This window comes from Plectropomus leopardus, chromosome 11 (genome assembly GCF_026936395.1).
Source record: "Plectropomus leopardus strain MGB_pleo_1.0 chromosome 11, ASM2693639v1, whole genome shotgun sequence".
Taxonomy (NCBI): Eukaryota; Metazoa; Chordata; class Actinopteri; order Perciformes; family Serranidae; genus Plectropomus; species Plectropomus leopardus.
In genome coordinates, this window is record NC_142186.1 from 35,869,522 (window position 1) to 35,892,730 (window position 23,209).

General features: G+C 40.1%; 2 protein-coding genes across 3 annotated transcripts in view; one reads left to right on the forward strand and one right to left on the reverse strand.

Moving 5' to 3' along the window:
* Nucleotides 1-291: 291 nt before the first annotated feature.
* The window catches only part of slc4a7 (solute carrier family 4 member 7), a 51,712-nt gene continuing 28,794 nt past the window's right edge, over nucleotides 292-23,209 (reverse strand). For both annotated transcript variants that reach the window (XM_088084741.1, XM_088084740.1), the window contains exons 7-25: nucleotides 21,430-21,545; nucleotides 18,731-18,888; nucleotides 17,933-18,020; nucleotides 16,879-17,025; nucleotides 16,655-16,758; nucleotides 16,019-16,193; nucleotides 15,742-15,875; nucleotides 6,846-7,091; nucleotides 5,932-6,037; nucleotides 5,620-5,781; nucleotides 4,628-4,741; nucleotides 3,968-4,129; nucleotides 3,635-3,886; nucleotides 3,405-3,473; nucleotides 3,146-3,319; nucleotides 2,929-3,060; nucleotides 2,628-2,719; nucleotides 2,435-2,542; nucleotides 292-1,007 (exon numbers count right to left, since the gene is read on the reverse strand). In XM_088084741.1, coding sequence (XP_087940867.1) covers nucleotides 926-1,007; nucleotides 2,435-2,542; nucleotides 2,628-2,719; nucleotides 2,929-3,060; nucleotides 3,146-3,319; nucleotides 3,405-3,473; nucleotides 3,635-3,886; nucleotides 3,968-4,129; nucleotides 4,628-4,741; nucleotides 5,620-5,781; nucleotides 5,932-6,037; nucleotides 6,846-7,091; nucleotides 15,742-15,875; nucleotides 16,019-16,193; nucleotides 16,655-16,758; nucleotides 16,879-17,025; nucleotides 17,933-18,020; nucleotides 18,731-18,888; nucleotides 21,430-21,545 — 2,621 coding nt within the window. In that variant the 3' untranslated portion in view covers nucleotides 292-925. The remainder of the gene's footprint in view (nucleotides 1,008-2,434; nucleotides 2,543-2,627; nucleotides 2,720-2,928; nucleotides 3,061-3,145; nucleotides 3,320-3,404; nucleotides 3,474-3,634; nucleotides 3,887-3,967; nucleotides 4,130-4,627; nucleotides 4,742-5,619; nucleotides 5,782-5,931; nucleotides 6,038-6,845; nucleotides 7,092-15,741; nucleotides 15,876-16,018; nucleotides 16,194-16,654; nucleotides 16,759-16,878; nucleotides 17,026-17,932; nucleotides 18,021-18,730; nucleotides 18,889-21,429; nucleotides 21,546-23,209) is intronic.
* On the forward strand, nucleotides 9,177-14,098 carry LOC121945529 (complement C1q tumor necrosis factor-related protein 4-like). The gene is made up of 8 exons (XM_042489751.2): nucleotides 9,177-9,344; nucleotides 9,868-9,918; nucleotides 10,036-10,164; nucleotides 10,849-11,128; nucleotides 12,417-12,505; nucleotides 12,594-12,644; nucleotides 13,378-13,506; nucleotides 13,621-14,098. Exons 1-8 carry the CDS (start codon nucleotides 9,206-9,208, stop codon nucleotides 13,902-13,904), a joined length of 1,152 nt encoding a protein of 383 aa, XP_042345685.2. The 5' UTR covers nucleotides 9,177-9,205; the 3' UTR covers nucleotides 13,905-14,098.

Genomic DNA, 23,209 nt, shown 5'->3' on the forward strand with positions numbered 1-23,209 from the left:
GTGTAGTCCAGTTAAACGGTTATGACCGTAGCTCTGCTGAACTGTGCATGTAAACTGTTTGTCTTTGAGGCTCTTTTCTGTTCGCTGGGATATCGCTGCTGCTCTCCCTGCCTCAGACTTGTTAGAGCACGGAAGTGCGGAGACGTGTCAGAACAGAGCCGCACTGCCAAATAATACGCTGCAAATGGAAATAAAGTGTTTCTCCTGAGCGAGTTGATCCTCTGACAGGAATCTGTCTCCGTTTCAGTGACCTGAAATCAAATTTTCATTAAAGAGTCTAATGGACTCTGATCGTCGTCACCAAACTGATTTTATTTTAACTTTAAGAGGAAACTCTGACGACAGCGGCTGTGACATCATTCAGTCGGCCACTGCAGGCAACGAGGTGAGGCACAACAGTGATCGCACACACACTCTCACACACACGCACAGCCACACACACACACAAAGAAACACACACACATAAACAACTTAAATCAGCATGATGGATTAAATAAAAACCTGTCGGAGGTGAAGAGCTCCGTCTGCTTCGTCAAAGCAGAAACATAAAATTTAAAAACATGAAATTAAACTTCAGCTGTTTTTTTTCAGATCATCAGTCTGTATGTGTGTCGGTTCAGCAGCCAATCACAGCGCAGCAGCGGACCGCCTGAGTCAAAACCAACCAAAGAAACCTGAGGAGGATGTTTCCAAAAGTGGCTGTGTGAGCTCCCGGCGGCGGAGTCTCCGTGTTTTCACCATAAAACGATGAGAAAATTAAATGTTCACCTTCGTCTTAGAAAACGCAGCGCGGGATGTACGGCGCGGCGAGGTGAAGCCTGATTGTTTGTCCCGTGACCTTTCACCTTAGTTCAGAGGACTGCGGTATCCCATCAGTGACCGCGTCCTCCAACAGCGCCGCCTGGTGGTGAGGAGCGGCGGTGGATCATAACGACGTCTCGGCGTCCACGACTTTCTGACCGTCCGTGTTCTCCACTTTTATCAGGACGCTCGACAGCTTCTCCTGGCTGGAAAACACGACGCAACAGTTATGATCAGACATATTGATTTATTGATTAGTCAGTCAAAATGTGTTTAGTTCTGCACGTAGATGACTCCACTTTCTAACCACCCACCGAAAACACCCGCCAATCACTTTACCCCACCCGTTAACCCTTTGAATGATCGACATCACTTTTCTTGTGATGCATTCAGACGTCTTTACAAATATTTAAACCTTTGCGATCTAAACATATTGGTTTGTTCTATTTTGAAAACATGGAAAAAAAAGGCATTGAACAAGTTGGTAAGAACTGCTCTGCAAATTAAAAGAAAAGAGTACTTTTGGAAAATTATTTAAAAATAGAAAAAAGGAATAAAATGTCCAATACATTTATAGTTATCATAAATCTATTTTAAAAAATTGATAAAATTATTATTATTTTTAATCCCCCTTTTTCAGGTGATTTCCTTTTATTATTATTTTTAGGGTTTTTTTGTACTTTTTACAATATTTTACTACTCACATGTATAGCTCTTCCATTATCATTAAAAAAGCATCATTCACAGCATCAGTTGACAACACGTAAGTTTGTAAGGTTTTTTAAATCGATTTAAAACATGACAGTGATGTGACAGTGCACCTAGTGGAAAGATCATGTATTTTCTCTCTATGTAAAAATGACGTAATCAGTTGAAAAATAGTCAAAATGACAAATTCCAGGTCAAAAGCCCAGAATGACGCCCAGAAATAATACAATGCCTGTTTTTAAGGCTGGGCGATAAATAATTTCAATCACGAAATAACTTTGGACAACTTTGACTTTGGATGAATTATTTAGAAACAGCAGGACGCATCGCTCCGTGTCTCATCCGGCCGCTCGCACTGAGCTCTCATTATTATTACCAGGGGCAGATGTAATGTTTTGGGGGCCCGGGGCCACAAGCACATGAGCTTATTTTCAGCCTTTCTCTAACTGTGAATGTCGGCAGGCTGTCGGCAGCTATAGGAGAAGTAGGCCGACTCAAAAGTTTTTAATTCCTGAGTAAAATGATTAACAGCACAGAAGTTTGACAGAAGCTGAAGTCAGAGTCCTGCAGTCAGGAGAGGTTGGCCTATTATCAGCACAATGTGCTTCAATTTACCTGAAGTTTGTTTAAGATGGAGCTTTTCATTTTCATATAATGCTGGAAAGTTTAATAAATAATAATAAATCATGTGTTATTATTACACTCCGACACACCATGGTCACATGACACTGTGTCAGTGAACTCTGAGGGCAAAAAACAAACCACAAAGAAAAGAAACAAAAAAAATAGTAATAGCAATAGTAATTAAAGTAAATTGTTCAATCAATGGTGATATTGATTTTAGGTATGAGGTTCGGACCTTTGCACGGAGGAAGTTTTAGTTACTGGACTCTTTGAATTTGAGTAGAATAGGTCCTCTTCTTACCTGTTGCTGCGTTTCAGAGATTTGCTGCTGTCAGAGTTCTTAGAAACTGATTTCCAAATTCCACTTTTGGCCATTTCATCTGAGATGTTCACCTCTGATGGGTCCAAGCTGTACAAACACACATTTAAAAACATTACATCCTGCTGCCGTGACTGTTAACTGGCCTCACCGTGCTCTGATGTCATCGACTCACCGTCCTTTCAAGCTTTTGATCGGGAAGTCGATGACGTTTCCTCGGTCGTACGGCGGATCGTCCTCCACCTCCTCCAGCATCCGCCGAGCATCCTGAGACCACAAAGGCTACGTTCAGACGAGAACAGACCCACACAATGTAGATAATGATAACAGTCGTTTCTCGGCGTTTTTTTTTCTCGCCCACAAAAAATGATTTACTGATTTACAGACGTTTCTTTCCTGATTTAAGTCAATAGAGAAAAGTCTTTCTGGGCCGATAAGCATCACATTATGATGTAGTTCCACTTTTGGCGGCTCACCTCCTTCTCCTTCTTCTTCTTATCGTCCTCCTTCTTCTTCTTGCTCTCTGGTATCAGGTCGTCCAGCCAGCTCAGCTCTCTTTTGGTGAAACAGAAATCCAGAAGCTTCCGGATGAAAACCAGAGCCAGGACCTGCAGAGGACAGCGAGAAGAGACGAGTTAGTCGCAGAAATAACAAAATAAAATGCGTTTTCTCAGCCGTCTCTGCTCGTCTCACCATCATGGGGAAGACGACGGCGGCGGCCGAGGCCTTGATGGCCCAGAGGACGATGAGACAGGTCAGCTGCACCACGGTGAAGACGTGGACCTTCCACAGGGGGACGTAGCGCAGGTAGATCAGGTCCGGCTGGTGTTTGGCCGGCATGCCGAACAGTTTGATGCGATCAAAAAGCTGCAGGACGCACAGACGGACATCAGACACACTGAAACACAAGGAGGTGAAGCTGCAGGACAGACAGAGGGACACTGAGACAGACCTGAATGCCTTTGAGTGAGGACACTCCCATGTAGAGGAAGACTCCGTACAGGACCGGCATCGGGATGAACTGAAGGACAAAAAGAAAAATTTAAATTTCAAAGCTTAAAGACACATTTGACTTATTCCTGAAAAGTTTCGTGAAGTGTAAATCCTGAAGTTAAATGGAGCCCGTGAACGTGAGGCGGTGGTGTCCTCCGTGTCTGCGAGGACCACAGGTGTGAAGTTCACCTTGAGGGCGGAGGTCATGAAGACGGAGCAGCCCATCAGGATAAAGATCATGAAGCCGGTGACTCTCTGCTCTCTGATGCCCAGAAACTTTGGCTGCTCGCCCGGCGCCGCGCACTCCGACTCCAGCTTCAGGCTGTTGACGTGGGAGATGGAGAGCACGGTCGCCGCCACGAACCACGGCAGGCCCATGATGGAGCAGACGCCCAGCATCACCGACACCACCAGCAGGTCCAGGTGGTAGCCGCAGCCTTTCTGCAACCGAAACACACGCGGAGTTTATACCTGACCCGCCACGCCTGTGTGCGTCCACCGGCTGCGTCCAGCTGTCCTCACCTTCAGTTTGTTTTCCTTCCTGTTGACGATGACGGCGGTGATCTGCTGGTCCATGAAGATGAGGATGGTGCACAGAAGAGCGGGGACGGCGGCGGCCAGCAGCGTCCACCAGGGGTTCGGTCCCAGCGGGGAGATCAGCCACCCTCGACTGCTAGACGTGGGCTGAACGGACAACGACAAACAGCAGCGTCAGAACTTAACCCTTTGACACCTGAGCAAAACATGGGAGGAATGTAATGAGCAAAGAAAGACGAAATGACCCAAAATTAGCAGAAAATTAGTAAGAAAATACAAGAAAAGTACCTGAAAATCAGCTAAAAAAAGATTTTTTTTCCCCACAGATTTCTTGGGTCATTTCTTTAGTTCCTCTTTATCTTCTTCTCATGTTTCTGAATAAAATTAAGTAATTTTTACCCACGTCTCAAAAGATTAAATTAATAATTTGATTGTTTTTCCATCTTTGCTGAACAAGTTTTGTGCGAAAGGAATGAAAAGCCCGTCTGTCCCAAATATAAGCCTGTTGAGTTCAGTGATTTAAGCCAATAACAGCCTGGGCTGTTCGTCAAAGTTATCTGATAATCACGTAATCATTTAAGATTCATTTGAGCGTTTCCTAAATACACAGATTACAAACAGAAACACAGCGGAGTCACACGTTACCTCGAAGCGGTCGGGGACGTGGAGTTTGGGCGAAGGAACTCCGACCAGATAATCCACCAGCACCATGATCATGATGGTCAGAAAGACGGCGAAGTCACTGATGGTCGATCGAACCTGCAGACACAAAAACATTTTCTCACATTAAAATTCAACACATGTATGTATGTATCATGCAGAAAGAAATTTTAATCACTGAATACAATTATGATCTTAAAGCTGTTTTTTACTACGAGCTTTAATCTCAATCCTTTTAACTTCAGTATTTTAGACCAAATATGTTACAGGAATTTCTATTCACCGTTTAATAAAATGGTTCAGCCATAAATAAAAAAGGCTTGAATTTGAATATTTACCTTGATAAAAAGAAACTAAAAAAAAAAATAAAATAAACAATCCAATCCAAATTTATTTATAAAACATATTTTAAAAAATCGACAATAACAAGTTGACCAAAGTGCTGTACACATAAAAACATAAACCAAACAAAAACAAAAAATAAAATAAAATTTTAACATCACCAAGTTGCTTGAACAAGTTGATAAAGAAGCTGTCTGTGAAACTGACATTTACGTCTTTGTTTCTTTCCTGTTTGAAACGTTCATCGGATGCAAGTTTTAGTAGAAGTGAATATGTGGAACATCATGCGTAGTTTTTTTATATATTCTTTTCAAGAATAAAATTTAGTAGAGTTTAGTGAAATGTATAAGACAAATAATCGATAAAAAAAATTGTAAAAAAAAGAATGAAATTTTAGGTTCAGGATTATATACTTTGTATTTAAAATAATTATTTTTATACTTTATACCAAAATGTAAAAAGTGTAAAAGTGTAAAAATTGTTAAAAATCAAATAAATAAAAAATTGAGAAATGCAGACCATCCCGAAATCCTGAGAGATTATAGAATTCTGTATGTGCACGACACAAAACTTTATTTTTCGTTTATCGTAGGATTGTTTTACAGTAACAGCAGATCTGGATCTCTGACGAATACCTTGGTGGGGAAGTATCTCTTGGTCTTAAACTGTTTGAGGAAGGAGGAGAGGAAGAAGGTGGTGAAGAAGAGGATGACGGACCAGAAGAGGACGTCGGGGACGTAGGGACCTTCGTGGTCGCAGGCCGAGCCGACGAACTCTCCGTGTAATTCGCGACAGCCCTGAAGACAAAGAGATGGTTAAAATTTTCTTCATTAATGATGTTTTTTTCAGCTGCCTGCAGCCCAGATTCTCTGCACGGGAGTCTGTAACGTCTGAGCCGACTCCTTTCACCCTGTTTGTGTGTTTTAAAGAAGAGAGTCGTGTCGGACCTTCACAGTCAGCTCGTCCCACTGGATGCTGTCCAAAGTCAAGTTCTTCTTTTTCCAGATCTTCAGGACTTCAGCGGAGGCGTTGGCAGGCGGAGAACACTGACACCTGCAACACCGCAGCAACAGTCGAGTCAGACAAACATTCAAACACAGAAGCCTTTTCTGAGGACTTTTTCAAGACTTAAAGGCAAACAAAACGACCATCAGTACTCTTTAGAAGCTCTTTTCCATGATTACGTAACATCTTTGACTGTTTCTCCAAATGCCTCGAACATGCTTTCATCCACAGCAGCAGGGGAGTTACTACAAAATGTTGCTTCTGAGTTACTAACTTGCACAGTTTTAAAAGGCTGGATGGAAGTTTTTGTCCAAAAGTTGCTCTCGAAAACTGTTTTTTGACTCTCAAAATATCAAAACAAAGTCACTTCATCAGGCCATTAAAACGTATTATTTATGCATCTAAGTTTACACGTCTACTCCATAACGCCCCCCCCCCCATGACTATATAACATTATTTTTAAAAATATATTATTAACAGAAATTGTGAATTTGAAAAGGGTTACAACTGAATATTTACATATAACTCAGGGACTGTTCATAATTATGTTTTTAAAAAATCCTGTTCATATCTTAACATTATTACCTCATGAACACAGATCTGTAAAAAAAAATGAAAACAAAATAAAAAACGCTGTAGACTGCATGCCAGGCCAACGGCCATACGGTTATTCACTCACAGGATCTGCACGTTGTCGGTAAGTTACACTGCGACAGAAGCGGAGAGGTTTCAAAACGAAAGGCCAAACTACAACAAAAGTTTAACATTTCACGCAAGAACCGTTGCTGTGTAAACAGCCCCTTAGTTTTCCAAAAAGTTTCCACCTCCCCAGGTCACTGGTGCTGCTGGTCCTTACGTGTAGAAGGTGAGGTTTTCCAGCTGGTTGTGCATGTTGATGGGGTAGACCTCCCCGAGGTGGACCAGCTTCTCCAGAGCCTCGTAGATGAAGATGATGCAGATGAGGGCGGCGAAGGCCTCTTCGGTGAAGCGGGTGATGTAGCAGACCAGAGAGCTGGCGTCGGTGGCGACCAGCAGCAGGCAGAGGAAGGCGGTCCAGAGTCCGATACTGGTCCGCAGTGACAGGTAGGACAGGCCGTAGTCACTGAGGACAGACGGGAGGGTTACATCAGTATTTTACAGGAAAAAACTACTGATTTTAAAATATTTTAGCCACATTATCTCCAAATTAATACTTTAAACTGACAACTATAAACATGCTTTCAAAACTACAGCTGAAGAGCGTCTGGAAAGAAATGTCCGTGTAGCAATAAGACAGTTATAATTGGAGCGCTGTCCTGATCATTGTTGGTGAGTGAAACAAGTCATCCTTAAAGAGGAAAATGACATTTTATACAAATTTGAACACAGCAGAGCTGCAGAGCTGCAGAGCTGCAGAGCTGCAGAGCTGCAGAGCTGCAGAGCTGCAGAGCTGCAGAGCTGCAGAGCTGCAGAGCTGCAGAGCTGCAGAGGCACACGCATGCACACACACACACACACACACACACACACACACACACACACACGAGAGCAGCGTAATTTCACTTTTTATTTAACTTTCTATACACTGATTATTATAGCTAAAAGTTTATTTCTGTTCCCCCTGTCAGAAATATAACCAAAACCCTTTTGAGATTTGCTGCTGTGACGAACCCACCATGTTTAGTAAATAGCAGTTCAACCCTTTTGCCCCTTGCACTTGACTTTGCATCCAGATTCTGCGCCGTTTAACCAAAAAAAGTGGAGTTGGACACGCCTCAAATGTACTTTACACCATTAATGGTCCGCTGTGTTAACAAATGTGGACAGTATCTTCAGAGTCCAGTGCCTGTCGCTCTGTTAGATAAGAAGTGACCTCTCATCCCATCAGAGAGTAATCTGTAACTGAGCACTGACCTGATCAATATTCCAACACTCAGTAACCAAAGCGAGAGGACATTTTCAGTTGATGATCTGTAAAACGCTCAGGGACTGTTTTTATGTGCTTTTCATTCATCATTTTTTTGATATTTTTGGCTGCGTTCATGCATATGGAATACATTTTTTCCAGATTGTGTATTTGAGTGTAATCAGTGAATTTGCAGCTCAGCTCCTACAATAAGTCTAAAATACACTGTGGAAACTAAATAGTTACATTCAGACTGTTCAGGTCCAAAAATGCTCCATTGAAACCCATTCAAACTGACATTTTTGATCCCACAGCCATCAGAGCAGAAAAACAGGACTCGTATTATTTCCGGGTGTCATTCTGGGCTTTTGACTCTGAATTTGTCATATGGATTAAATATATGCTATTTCCACTAGGTGACCTGTCACAATCAGTGCTGCTGCAGATGTTGTTCATGTAGCAGAAAACTCCCAGTTACACACTCAGTCTCGTTTACCAGCCAAGTGTGGCGACACATTTTGACAAATAAAGGCTCGGTCTGGTGACCGTGCAGTTCATTTTCAGTTCTTTGGGTATGTAAAACTGGGTTGTTGGCTATACATGGAGATAACCTTAGTGAGCTGCTTATATCACGCATACACGGGTATATATGTTTAAATTCGGTCAAGTTGGACACACTACACATATCGTTAGTTTGGCAAGATTGTCACAAGTCAATCATTTAGTTAATTTTGCTGAAACCATGGCCACCAGAGAAGAAGGTATTATCAACATAGTAAAGAAGAATGATGCAAAAATTTTTTTTTAAATTTTGTTTTACTTTCTCTTTTTTTTATTTTATTGGTAAATTTTCAGGTAATTTTAATGTGCTTTTCATAGATGCTAACCTCTGAATAATTTCTTCTTTTTTTGTTTATTACCTTTTTCCCATTTTTTTAATAAAATAAAGCCAATTTGCTCAGGTCTCAAAAGGTTAAATAAATAATTTAATTGCATTTCTCCCTTTGCTGAGCAAGTTTTGTGTGAAATAAATAAAAGACTGTCCCATATAGACACTGTCCCTAGTATAAGCCTGCTGAGTTCAGTTATTTCATTATTGTTATTATTATTTTATTATAATAGCCCGGGCTAGTACAGCATGTAAAGGTAAACTGACAATGAAACACTGTAAATAAAACCGAAGGAGAGCAGAGATAATCGATGTCAGCAGTCCCCTCAGTCAACACTGACTCAGGATAAGATGTTTAAACTGGGGCGTTGACCACAGAGGGTGTCTCTATAAAGGGCCGCAGCCCATCTGTCCCCCTCACACTGTCCCGTCCTGTCTCATCATGTCTCGGTGTCTCCCTGTTCTGCTGCTGCTGGCTCTGGCCTGCCTGGCCCGGTTTGGCTCGGCTCAGCCCGTTGACAGCCAGGCCGAGCTGAAGAAGGTGCAGGCCGCCCTGGAGGAGCTGAAGGCCGAGCGACAAGGTGAGGCTGCGACTCTGCTCGCACCTGGACGACGTCTGAAGATTTAGCTTCAGACTTATAATGAACAGACCGGATCTGTTTCAAATTTACGTAGAATTAACAGAATATTTTCTTCACGATTAACTTGTGCAGTTTTAGCCTGAAGACACTGACAAAAGAGCATAACGAGACTCAAACTCATATTTGTAAAACTTTAATTTGCAGAATATTCTGAGATAACACTGAGGCCGAACGATGTGAAAAAATGGGCCTATATTCTTATTATTTTGACAGATATTGTGACTGCAATATGAGTCTCAATTTTAGTGAGAACGGTCATTTTTGCATTTAATTTCCACTGTAAAAAGAAAAAGGAAAAAAGATGATTAAGTATTTTTTTGTTGAGGTCAATAACACAAGCATGTTCCCTTCGGTCTGAAATGTGTGGAGTCATGGGTCTGATTTGCTGGGAGGTTTTCAAAGGTTCACTGACCGCTGGACAAAGTTCACTTTGTTAAAATTTAATCTCTTTAATTATTTACAGTGATGAGTTTGCGTCTGGATGCTGCTGAGAAAGAACTGCAGAGATACAAAGGTGTGGGACTATTTCTGTAGATTTGCTGATTTTGTAAAAAAAAATAAAAATAAAAAAAATAAAAAATTTGGAAAAACTTTACACAAAGAGATGACTAAAGGAACTACTTTTATTCAGAAACACCTAAAGTTGCATTCGCTGCCTCACTGGGATCAAACGGCCTCATGAAGACGACAACCGGCAACAAAGACCTCGTCTACAGGGACGTCCTGACCAACGTCGGCGGGGCTTACAGCGCTGAGACAGGTGAGACACAATTGTCAAGTTTAGCACTAATTTTTACTGAATTTCTGGGAAATAAGTAAAGAAAAATGCACTCCTGTTGTATGAAATTGACATTAGTTATTATTCAGTGTGACTAAACCACTTCAGAAGAGGTGTTTAAAAGCTATTTTCTGTTTAATAGCAAAATGTGCAAAACAGCCAGCACACCATGGCAAGGTCTATCGACGAAATCTCCAACTTTCCAACTCTGCACTGACCAGATCAGAAGTATATCTGATACATTTTCTCGTCAGACTTTGTCAGAATATAAAATATGTAATTTTTTGTTGTCAGTAGTTGGCACTTTAACTGTAACTCAATATTGGCGTGTCGTCGTTTCAGACCATTTCCTTTATGGCGAAACGTAAATCTGACGCCTCGCCACAGCCACACTGTTTGACAGTCTACAACATTGTTACAACTTTTCTTTGATAAGGTCTTCAGATTGATCCACACAGGTTTGAAACAAATCTGATAAACTTGTGAGGAGGAAAATGTTTGCTTAAACACATGAAAAACACAAAATTCAAAATGGTTGACTTCCAGGTGGGCACAGCTTATCAAACACAGAAAACCAAAACCAAAACGACAGAAATACGCCTCGCACGTGTGATGTTTTCAGCTCCTGGTCTGAATCATCCTCTTCGCTCTTCCTTTTCTCTACAGGTGTGTTCACAGCTCCGATTCGTGGAGTCTACTACATCCGTTTCACAGCTAACGGTCCTACCGACTTCCCAAAGAGCGCCGTGCTCTACAAGAACGACGTGGAGATCCAGCTGATCGCCCACGAGCAGCCGTCCGGCGAGGGCAGCGACACGGCCTCCAACGGCGCCGCCCTGCTGCTGGAGAAGGACGACAAGCTGAAGATGGTGCTGTGGCAAAACACTCAGATCTGGGACAACAGCAACCACCACAGCACCTTCAGCGGCTTCCTGATCTTCCCCCTGTGAGTCACCACGGCAACGACCTGCTTCTGATTGGCTGTTGGAGCCACATTAACAAATTAGAGCTGAGGTTACTACCAACTACACCACGACTACCACTACTATCACGACTACTACCACCAACACCATTATTACTACAAACATCACAACTACTGATTGTTTAGTACAAACACCAACACTAAGACTACTCCTACTACTACCACTAATAACACAAAAACTACAACCATGACCACTATTGATACTCCTACTACCACCAATAACACCACTTCAACAACCATAACCACTATTGCTAGTACTTTTACTACCACTAATCACACCACTTTAACAAGTACAATCACAACCACTATTACTATAACTTCCACTACTCCTTCCACCACCGCTACCAACATAACTACATCCTCTTCTACTATGACTACCAACGACACTACCACAACCAACTACAGACAACCGACAAAACTACGACTACTGCTACTACCACCAACAACACCAGTATAAGCTCTACCAACATCACTACCATTACTACCACCGACAATCAGTCCCTCCAGGATTTTGCAATGTCGACATAGCAACATTTTACATAAATTATTATTATCTAAATGAATTATATGTTTGTTTTATTTTATGCCAACACTGGCTCTAAAAATGCACCATTTCATGATGTGAAGGGATCCTACGTAATTATAATTTTAAGAAATTAACTCTTAGAATAAAAAAACATCTAAAAATCTGACAACCTGCATCACAACTTAAAGAAAAGAGTGTAAAATCAGGCAATTTCAGACTGCAACCCTGGAAAAATCCTGGAAATATTTGTTTGTTTGTTCATTTGCGTTATGTTTTTATTTAACTGTGTAAAACGTTCTTGGGTTTCATGACAGGGACTCTTTTTTAGGATGTTTTTATTATTAACAACTACTAGTACAAGTAAAATCCCAGCAGACACTTGACCAGCATCAGCATCAGCAGCAGCAGCAGCATCAGCAGCAGCAGCATCAGCAGCAGCAGCAGCAGCAGCAGCAGCAGCAGCAGCAGCAGCAGCATCAGCAGCAGCAGCAGCAGCAGCAGCAGCAGCAGCAGCAGCAGCAGCAGCAGCAGCATCAGCATCAGCATCAGCATCAGCATCAGCAGCAGCAGCAGCAGCAGCAGCAGCAGCAGCAGCAGCAGCAGCAGCAGCAGCATCAGCAGCAGCAGCAGCAGCAGCAGCAGCAGCAGCAGCAGCAGCAGCAGCAGCAGCAGCAGCATCAGCATCTGTCCACATATGACACCTGCTTTTGTGTCTTTGTGTTAAAGGGTGGATGAATCTCTGGCAGAGTACGACGATGTCGTCGAGCTGAAGACTCTTCAGGCTTCACTGACGCAGTTTCAGACCGAAAACCAGAGTAAGACGCTCGATAAACACTGCTTTGCTTTCTCACTCACATTATTAGATTATGCTTTTTTGAACTTAATATTTTGTGTGTTTTTTAGAGGTCAAAGAGCGACTGGAGGCCACAGAGACCGAGCTGAAGGCCATGAGAGGTCAGTTACTAAATACTTTAACAGGATCTCATATGCTACGTTTTATATAAAGTTGTAGACAGAAATATAAAAGTAATCCTCTGACAAATATTCATTAATTGTCAGAGTTTTAATCCTTTAAATGTCAGGTTTTGGTCATGATGCCACTCTGTTTTAAGATAAAAAGACAGAGATAGAGATCCATAGACTTCACTATTAACAGTTTTTATTTCCTCTAAATAAATAATTCCAATAAAAACTGTTAAAACTATATTATGTGGATTCTCTTGACCATAATAGGGTCAGGTTTTTGTTTACATTTTAGACTTGGTTTAAACCGTATTAATCTGTAATTTTAGACCAAAGAATAAGAAACAAATAGAATTAAAAACTATTTTTCCTGCACAGACACCACTGTTAGTCATTTTGGAACCAAACTTACAGCGGTCCTGTTTCATCTAAGCTCACACGAAAAAAGCTGTTAAAAGGCATTTAATCATTTAACTATTGTTTAACAAGTAAAAAAACTCCAGTATTATCTATAAATTGGTTGGGTTAGGGGTACACAGTATATAAAAAACATTTTTTTTCTCTGGAGGTTTTCTCACTAAAGCTGCTGTTTAGTTTATGCTTACTTTTTAAAACGTGTGTGTGAATGATAGCTGAAATTATTTGAAATTTCACAAATTTAGAAAAATTCAATTATCTTGACAGTCTTCATATGTGTTTAATGGTGTCTGTTGTTTTTGTTCAGAAGTACCAAAGGTGGCGTTTGCAGTTTCTCTGGGAGGTGAGGGTCTCCAGAAGACGACAACAGGAAATCAACCTCTCATCTACAAAACGGTCCTGACCAACATCGGACAGGCGTACAACTCTGAGACAGGTCAGGGGTCGTCATATTTGGTGCTTCTGCTCAGCTTTTATTAATGTCCAAATTGTATATGTGCACTTAATATTATTAAAAAATACATATATTTTACAATCCTTCCTCCTCCAGGCGAGTTCACAGCACCTACTCGTGGCGTCTACTACATCCGCTTCACAGCCAACGCTCCTACCGACTTCGACATGAGTGCCGTTCTCTACAAAAATGGCGCTCAGGTCATGTTGATCACCCACGAGCAGTCGTCCGGGGAGGGTAGCGACACGGCGTCTAACGGCGCCGCCCTGCAGCTGGAGGCCGGTGACAAGCTCTCCCTGCAGCTGTGGCAAAACACTCAGATCTGGGACAACAGCAACCACCACAGCACCTTCAGCGGCTTCCTGCTCTTCCCCAACTGAGGACCAGCGCTGAAACACGGAGACTCCTGCTTCAGACATTTTCCTCGACACACTAAGAAGACCTTTAACCATCAACTCAGAGGAGGATTTATCTTTGCCGTACAATCAATGTACACGTTACATCTCACTGAAACCTGAACATCCTCTTTTTCAAAAGTGTGATTGGTAAAAGTCCAAATAAAAAAAGAAACCAGCTTGTTCCTCTCTTTGAATATTTCAAACCCAAATACTTCATGTGTTTGTTTGTTGCTGCACCATCAAATCAGATCACAATCTACACGTTTGTGCATCATTTACTACTGACTACTGCATGATCAACAGTACACCAAAAACCTCTTTTGTAAAAACTTAGGGAAAAAACCCCCAAATAACCACCACATTATAAAACGCACACCTGCAGACACCAACAGCATCTGACATCTTTTCCTCGCATTTTGAATCCCAAATATTTCCTGGAAAATAACTCTGAATTATGATATAATCAGGCGGGAAATGAGAGCAGGTTAAAAAAATAAGGATTTTATGTAATTGTTACAAAACTTTTTTTTTTTGATCAAAAAAAGCCTTATAATCCTCAGAGAAAAATATGAAACAATAGAAAACTCTCTGTGAAAGCTCTGCAGAACAAATGCACAATCCCTCTAAAGCCAATTATACACAGCTGAGCCAAAAACACACAAAGTCCTGATAATCCATGAAAAGAATAACAAAACCTCAGTGGTCGGATTCAGCTCTTACTTAACTCAACACACACACACACACACACACACACACACACACACACACACACACACACACACACACACACACACACACACACACACACACACACACACACACACACACACACACACACACACACACACACACACACACACACACACACACCTCACTATCACTGATCATTTCCAGCAGTGTGTCCTGCAGAGGGAGCCAGATCTTCACACGAGAGAACGTCTGAGGACAAACTGAACCCCAAAAAACACTGACTCATTTACTGCTTGTTCATAAATGAGTTGTGATATGTAACAACAAAGTCATGAATAATTGCTATTAAATGCTATTTTCAATATTTTTAAAATCCACTGACTCCTCTAATGTGCAGATTTACGAAACAAACACAAAGGACCAACTCATTGGAACGATCTGCTTCCATCAGTACAATCTGTGTTATCATTTTTGCAATTGTTTTTGTCAAAATAGTGCCAAAAAATGCAAAAAGAAAAAACCCAAAACAGTTTAAATATCTTGTGTTGCCTTAACTAAAAGTTCACAACTCAAAGATATTATTAGATTTAACATGTATGACAAAGAAAATTAAATTCCTCACGGTAGAAATGTTGTTGCTTAAAACTAAAACAATGAATAGCTGCCAAATAATTGCCATTTAAATCGTTAATCAAGCAATTCTAGTTCAGTTTAGAAAATGGGTCTGACCAGTATTTTGTATCTGAACAGTCTACTTCCATCAATATCTAAATGATTATTATTCAAAAACATCTGAAAAGGACTCTTATTTGCAAAGACTCGTGGCATTTCATCGATGCATTTGTTATATATTTCACTTTGTAAATACAGTTTTAGTTCTTTCACTACTTAGTCTTGACATTTTGCAGCCTTTGTTAATATCTTTTATATTTTTATGTATGATTATTGTTATTTAATAAGGGAAGTATCTCCATAAGCCATTTTTGGCTTCTAACCTCTCCTGGACAGCGTTTAAACTTTTTAATGTTCTTTTTTTTGTCTTTTTTTAGATGATGTGCAGATAAATAAACTAAAACTAAAACCAAACACAGGAAACAGGTGTTCCTGCAGGAGGCGGAGCCTGACTCACCTGCAGAACTTGAAGAGGATCTTCTCAAAGACCAGGACTGGACCGGTGCTGCCCAGGATGGTGAGAGGCTGACCGGCGAACACAGAATAGGCCACGCCGGTCAGAGACGCCCCGAACAGAGACTCTATGGCACTCTACCAGAGAGACAGAAAGATTGAAACCGCGGAAATTTCAATAAAAATATTGTTTTAAAAAAAACGAGCGAGAAAGAGGCGGTTTCACCGGGACCAACGAAGCGTCTCATCAGCGTCTCTCTCTGTTATGTTCTGCTGCTTACTATGTTTCCTTTGGTGGCTTCTCCCAGCAGACCTCCGAACGTGATGACGGGCGACATGCAGGCGCAGTAGAGGAAGAGGACGGACGCCAAACACTGCAGGCTGATGGCGTCTCTGATGTCACTCCACAGGAAGGGAGCTTTCCTCCGAACGTCGTTCACCAAACCTCCAAAAATCCTGACACACAAGAGACACAACGTGCAGCGTGGTCACTTTTTATATACTTTAACTGCACTCTGTGTCTACTGTGACTATTTGTTTTATTGTATTACTGTAAAAACACAAAAAACAAAAGTAAGATATTAAAAAAACTGCACTGCAACTTTCAGATTTCAATGTCATACATGTCTTATGATTTTTTTAGCTTGCTTTCATTTTCTGTTTTCTAGATCTTTAATGAATTGCATTTAAATTTTCTAATTTTGAAGTTTCTTTTGCTCTTTGTCGCTGCGTTTGATCTTTTGTGTTGTGCACTGTAAATTGCCTTGTTGCTGAAATTTGCAATATAAATAAACCTTGGACAACAACTGATAAATGGATTAAACAATGAACCATTCATCAACATGTTGTGATTAATACAGTTTTGTGTGTGTGGGTACATGTGACCTTCTGACAGTCGTACGGTGAAACACACTGACCTCCCCGTCCTCTGCAGCTCCGGCCCTGCGTCATGCTCTGACTCCTTGATGATGTCATAGCCATGGGCGGAGCCATTAGGGGCTGGCGGCATCTTCCTCTTCTCCTGCAGACAGAGAAGATGGAGAAGATACAGAGAGCTGAAGTCAGGACGGACACGACGCCAGTGTGGTTACATTTAAGATCGTGGCGGTCTGACAGGATGCCGATTCAGTGGAGGTCTCACCTGAGACGGGACGCTCTTTGGGGGTTCGATGCGGATGCTGGGGTCCCACTCGCCTGGAGGAAGCACGGTGACCTGATCCAGGAACTCGTCGATCCCTGACAGCAGATCGGTCCTGTCTTTAGCTTTGTAGGCAACATCATGAAAAATCTACCGAAAAGAGACGTGAACATTTACAGATCCTGCACAAACTGCACAGCTCTTCATTTAAAAACAGACACAGCATCACCTGAGGACGTTAATCAGACTGTACACAGCTCCCTCTGGAGACACCGCAGGCTTTATACTACATTTAAAACTCCACAACACCTGAAAATCACACTGAGGTGGAAAATCCCCTGAGTTCATTTTAACCCTTTGACACATGGACTGGCATCAGTTTTTTCTTGTGCTGCTTTCAGACACCTTCAACATGTGTTTAAAGCTTTGAAACCTGAGAAAAAAGAATTTTTTTGGCAGCAAGCCACTTAACTAGACATGCGGGGTTAATTGCAATAGATTACTAAAAGGTGACAAGAAACTCCCCAAAAACCATCTTTAAAAAAGGGGATCACTGGAAAATTATCAAATAAAAAGGGGAAAATGTCCACAGTATATAATCATTTGCTTTATTTTATTTCAGAAAAAAAATAAATATATATTTTTAATTTTTAAAAAAATTCAGTTCAGGTCATTTTTTAATTTATTTTCTTCCCTTTTTTGTTGCTTATTTTCTGGTAATTTTCTTTTAACTTTTACTAATGTCCGGCCAATTTTTCGTTGCCTTCTTCCCACTTTTTTTTATTAAAAAAGAAATCAGGCCAATTTGCTCAGGTATTAAGAGTCAAATGATGTTTTTATTTATTTATATTTTTTTAATATATATGTATATTTTAAGATTTTTACGTGAACCCTTTATAACCTGGCTGAATTGGTTTTATTTTTTCAAAAACATTGGGAGAGGGCAATGAGCAACTAAACAAAACATGGTCAAAAAAAACAGCCATACATTTGTAAAAATGTGTTTTTTTACAGCCTTTAGTCTGTTGCAGTTTAAATGATCTCGCTGCGGTCTCACCTCGTCTGTCATCAGAGTGGCGATGGAGCGTCCGATCTCGTGGTACTGCGGACCTTTTCCGAACGGACCGAGCAGCAGGAAAAGAAACCTGGACGGACAGGAAGACAGTTAGCAACAAATCCAACAGAGACACACGTTTTGTCTCTGTAACTTCTAGTTCAAAGTCACCAAAATTAACAGCAAATAAATAAAAAAATATATATTTATATTTTACTGTTTAAACTATTGCATTTTGGCCACATGGGGGCAGCAGATTAAGCTTTTTACCAACCACATTAAAACCAGGATCCTGTTCACACATCCAGCAGATACAAACCAATATATGCATAAACTGCTTATTAAATCAGGTTTTATACAAAATAAATCAAGACAGGGGTCACGATGTGATGCACATATGACCAGCTGTTATCAAGTGACAAAATGTCCACATCAGAGTCCACTTTTGGCTGAAAAAGGTGGCGAGATTCAGCCTAAAGCTCCACATGTGTGAATTTTTGACTTTAGATTCACATTGTTAGATTCAGTTTATTTTTTAATAGAAGCTTTTTTTTACATAAAATGCATCTTAAAGTGCTTTATGTGCAAGAGTGCTACAAAAAAAAAATAGTAAAAAATTATCTTTATTACTTTTAATTTGCTTCATTTTTGTTTTTTTTGTTGGTCTGGCTGTAAAGTTATTATCCCGGTGCTTTGTAAACAGGAAGTACTACGTTCAAGCTGTATTTGTTATTTTGTTTTGTGATATATCTGGAAAATAAAAAAATAATATATATTTTTTTTAAAGTGTGTGTCGTTCACCTGGTGGGCACCGGGACCTCTGTGAGGCCCGTCAGCAGCATGGCGGGGGAGAGCCGGATGAAGGCGATGATCGGCCGCTCCAGGAAGTCGACTTCACCAACCAGGACGTTAGAGGCTTCTGCACCGGGAGGAATCTTCTTCATGAAGTTCATATCCACCTGAAACACACACACACACACACACACACACACAGGATCAACCACACTGTGGCTCTGTAATCTGACCTGTAATGAACACTACAGCCTGTAGGGGGCACCAGCAGCAGTTAGATGTCTGAGCAGACAGTCATTGGTTCCTTCCTCCTCCTCCTCCGTTAACCCTTTGAAACCTGGATCGACATCAGTTTTCGTGTGCTGTGTTCAGTTGCTTTTCACAATCATTTGAGTCTTTGACACCTGAGAAAATCTGATTTCTTTTAATGAACAAGAGATGCCTCACAGATGTCAAGAAATCAGGAAAAGGTGAAAAGAAAATACCCTGGAAATTTGTTTGTTTTTCGAAGAAGAGAAACAAAATAATTTTTTAAAACAGGTGGAAATGTCCAGAAAACTCTATTATTACAATTATAATTCTATATTTTAAAAAATATGTTACAGAAATATTTTTTCCCTTTTTTTGTAACTATTATTATTATTATTATTATTATTATTATTATTATTATTATTATTATTATTATTTTATTCATTTATTTTTCACAAATTTTCTTGCTAATTTTGAGTATTTTCTTGACATTGCCCTCTCTCCCTGTTTTTGGAAGAAATCAAGCAAATGTGCTCAGATTTCAAAGGGTTAACACTAAAAAGTGTGGCTGTCTCAGGGCTCAGGTGAGTCTTTGGTTTCAGGTAACAGCAGCAGGTTGTGTTTCCTCTGATCTGACACAGAGCTGAGAAATCAATCCAAAATCACGCTGATTTATTCACTGCAGGAGCACATTTCTGCCAATGTGATGAAAGAAAGAAAATCCTGAACGATCATGCTGCTGTTACAACATTACAGTAATATTTTTGTTATTACTATCATGTTCTTATCATTCAAATGATGTTACCACCACGTCTCATCTGTTTGGCCGTCAAACACTCAGCTGTTCAAAGTCCTTCACTGCATTTGGTTCTCCGCGGCATCTCACATTTAAAACGAGGAAAAGTTATTCCCTGATTGACATCGTCATGGTTTTATCGCCCAGCCCTTCTCTTCCCAAGTTTTTGAAAGAAATCAAACCTCGTTCAGATTTTAAATGCTTATGAAATGCGTCTGAATGCAGCACAAGAAAGACGATGTCAGTCGGGGTTTCAAAGGGTTAAAGTTTGATTACTGACACCTCTTTTGGTTCACACTGGGAGACACAGTTATCCACAACAACGACATCTCGATGCAACATGAACAGATCCAGGCCAGCAGGTCCAGCAGGAGCCTGAATCTTCACCACAGAACAAAGACTGAAACTTCAGCTGATGGAGTCAAACAACAAACACGTGAACACAGCGAAACACAGCCAAACACCACGAGGAGCCACGACACAGGCCACCGATTGGTCGACAGCCGGGTGATTGACAGGCGAGCAGACTTACGGCGGGCTTCCTGCCGGCCGCCGGCAGCAAACAAACACAGTCGCAGTCCTGCCGAAGAGACAAACGAGTCATCGACCAAAACTAAAGCACAGCTTCTGATTGGCTCCTTCAGGTTCAAACCGATCCATCGACAAAACTCGAACAACACTCAAAGTCACACGACCAACAGCAGCGTGTTTAGGTGACGGTTTCCGGTTGAAATTCACGTGTTTCTGACTTACAAATGTGAAAAATGAAAAACACCGCGTGACTGATTTGATTCTGTTGGATTTGACCGTGATCGCCTCACAAAACAACTCTGATCTTTTTTTCATTTGTAGTTTAGATTTCAGGTTACTGACCTTTATTCTCTTTATACTTTCAGTCAGAATAAGAAATACTTTATTGATCCTCGGGGATATTCTGATTCGTACAGTCACTCTGTACCAAACACAGGGAATTATAAAAGTAGATATAAAGAGTATAAAGATAAGAAATTAAGTGAAAATATAAAATAAAATCTGTATCTACAGTAGTTTCTGTTATTAGTAAGAAAAAAAGCAGGTATTTCAAGCTGCTCATGGATTGTGTAGAAGTATTATGTATGAATTAACTATTTTTCTTTTTCTTTTTTTCTTTCTTTTTTTTAAAACATCATTTTGAATTCGTCGTTCAGCTGTAATTATGATTTTTGGCCAGCAACAGCGGGAGCCGTCTTCACGTAATGAAATATGTAGTATTGTTCCTCTTGTTGTGAAGGAGTCACATAATCCCACTCGATGGTTTGACACTAAAATAAAATTGATTCATTCATATTATGAGAAAAAGTGCATGATGGGTTTTATTATTATTGTGGAAATTACACACTGAAATGAGCAAATAAACCAAATATGAATATATGAAAAATTCACTGACTCCAGAGATGCACGGCCAACAGCATTCCCGCAGAAAAACTTGATTGTACCTGGTAAAAAAAAAAAAACTAAAGCATGGCAGAAAATATTGGAGAGGATGTGGTATTAAACGTTTCACAGAGAGCATCAAATCAGCATTAACCTGATGATCTGACGTCTGACCGGCCTCCCTGATCTCTGGTCAAACCTGAGCGAGAGTAACAGAGGAAGAAGAGCGGGAGGTCTGAGCAGTCTCTACCTTGCTGAAGTCCACCGTGCTGTTCTCCCGGCTGCCTCCGTTTCCTCCGTTGATGCGACTCTCGCTGTTCTTGCTGTCGAGGTTTCCGGGAGCCGACTGAGGGGACGCCAGCAGGCCTGCAGAGGCGGGAAAATGAAGTCCATTTATACATCAGTCCTTCAGGTGTCTTCATGAGTCATCATCACCTGCTGCTGGTCTCAGGGGAACTGACTCTGGCTAATTTCTTTACTTAAACTGAATTATTTTGAAATTCAACAGGAGATGTCAGATGAGATGCAGCTCTGCAAACCACACTGACAACAGGTCTTTAACCCTTTGAAACCTGGAGCAATATCGCTTTTTTGTGCTGCTTTCAGACGCCTTTCACGAGTATTTAAATCTGTGAATTTTGAGCCAATTGGTGCAATTTATTTCAAAAACATGGAAAAATAGGCATTGAGCATCTTGGTAAGAAATGTTCCAAAAACTGGAAAAATTTGTAAATTTAGAGAATTATTTTCTAAATAACTATGGAGAAACGTCTAGGGAAAAAGAAAAAAGTGAGGGAAAAACTAAATTCATAATAATCATAACTACATTTTTAAAATTATGTTACAAAACTTTTATAATTTTTAAGCACTTTTCCCATGTAATTTTTTCACTTTGTTTTTGTTTTGTTTATTTTTGGGTCATGTCGTCTTTTGTTGTTTATTGAAATATTTTGCTGGTTTGGCGATGCAGACAGAATAAATTTTTATGAATAAATCTTTATTTCGAACATCTAAAAAAACCCTCGACAAGACAAGACAAGACAAGACAAGACAAGACAAGACAAGACAAGACAAGACAAGACAAGACAAGACAAGACAAGACAAGCCTTATGGTCAAATGCAATGAACAAAAACAAAAAGATAAAAAAAAAAAGAAGGCCTCAACAAAACTTATACATAAATCTTAAATACAAATACTCAAGCCATTTAAATTAAATTAGATGTAGGTAAATCTGAAACAAATTCACATCTTTTATTAATGGGATGCAACTTGTTCCATATCTTCATTCAAGATTAAGGATCAACTCATATGTATTTTTAAAAAAGTGCATGTAAAGAAAAAAAAAGTTAAAAATCATTATTAAAAAATGTTTTAATCAATAAAATAATTGTATTATATTCCAATACCATTATTAACTAAACAATTACACAATGACGGGCTAATTAGGTCTAAATAAATATCTGTGTATTTACATGTAAATCTAACCCCCACTGTGCATGTTTTAAAAAATCCTGGCCTTTGGCCAAATGTATTTGATGACCCCGAACCTACAAACTGATACTGATGCCATCTGTCTGTGATTTATGTGTTTTATATACTGTATGACCTTTTTATGTCCGTACTTCTGCTTCACATGTTTCACTCGCTTCTAATAAAGCAGTGCAATCTTATTTATTTAGTCCATATTTTCATTCATATTCTCTATTTCTTTGCTTTTTATGTCTTGTATTATGAACCTCAGTGTTGCATGTACTGAACAGTACCTGACAATAAAGCATAATGGTTTCCTGCATAACATATTAGTTTTTTTTTTATCATATTCTGCATGCAAAATTATTCAGTGACCTCAATAACTTTGTTAATTCTGGTCTTTTGTTTTCTGTTTTTACAGTGACTCTGTGACATCCATCCAGGACCACATTTTTTTCATTCATGTGTACTGTCCCCTTTAAATAAACCAATAAATCCAATTTAAAATACATTTTGGAGCCTTTTTTGTTTCATAATAATTTACTCGGTAATAAATCCT

What these genes read in the sequence shown, in the direction of transcription:
- LOC121945529 (XM_042489751.2), top strand. Translation starts at nt 9,206, where the DNA reads ATGTCTCGGTGTCTCCCTGTTCTGCTGCTGCTGGCTCTGGCCTGCCTG. An exon ending in GGCTTACAGCGCTGAGACAG is followed by an intron (nt 10,165 to 10,848) that starts GTGAGACACAAT and finishes TTTTCTCTACAG; the next exon opens with GTGTGTTCACAGCTCCGATT. An exon ending in GGCTTCCTGATCTTCCCCCT is followed by an intron (nt 11,129 to 12,416) that starts GTGAGTCACCAC and finishes TTTGTGTTAAAG; the next exon opens with GGTGGATGAATCTCTGGCAG.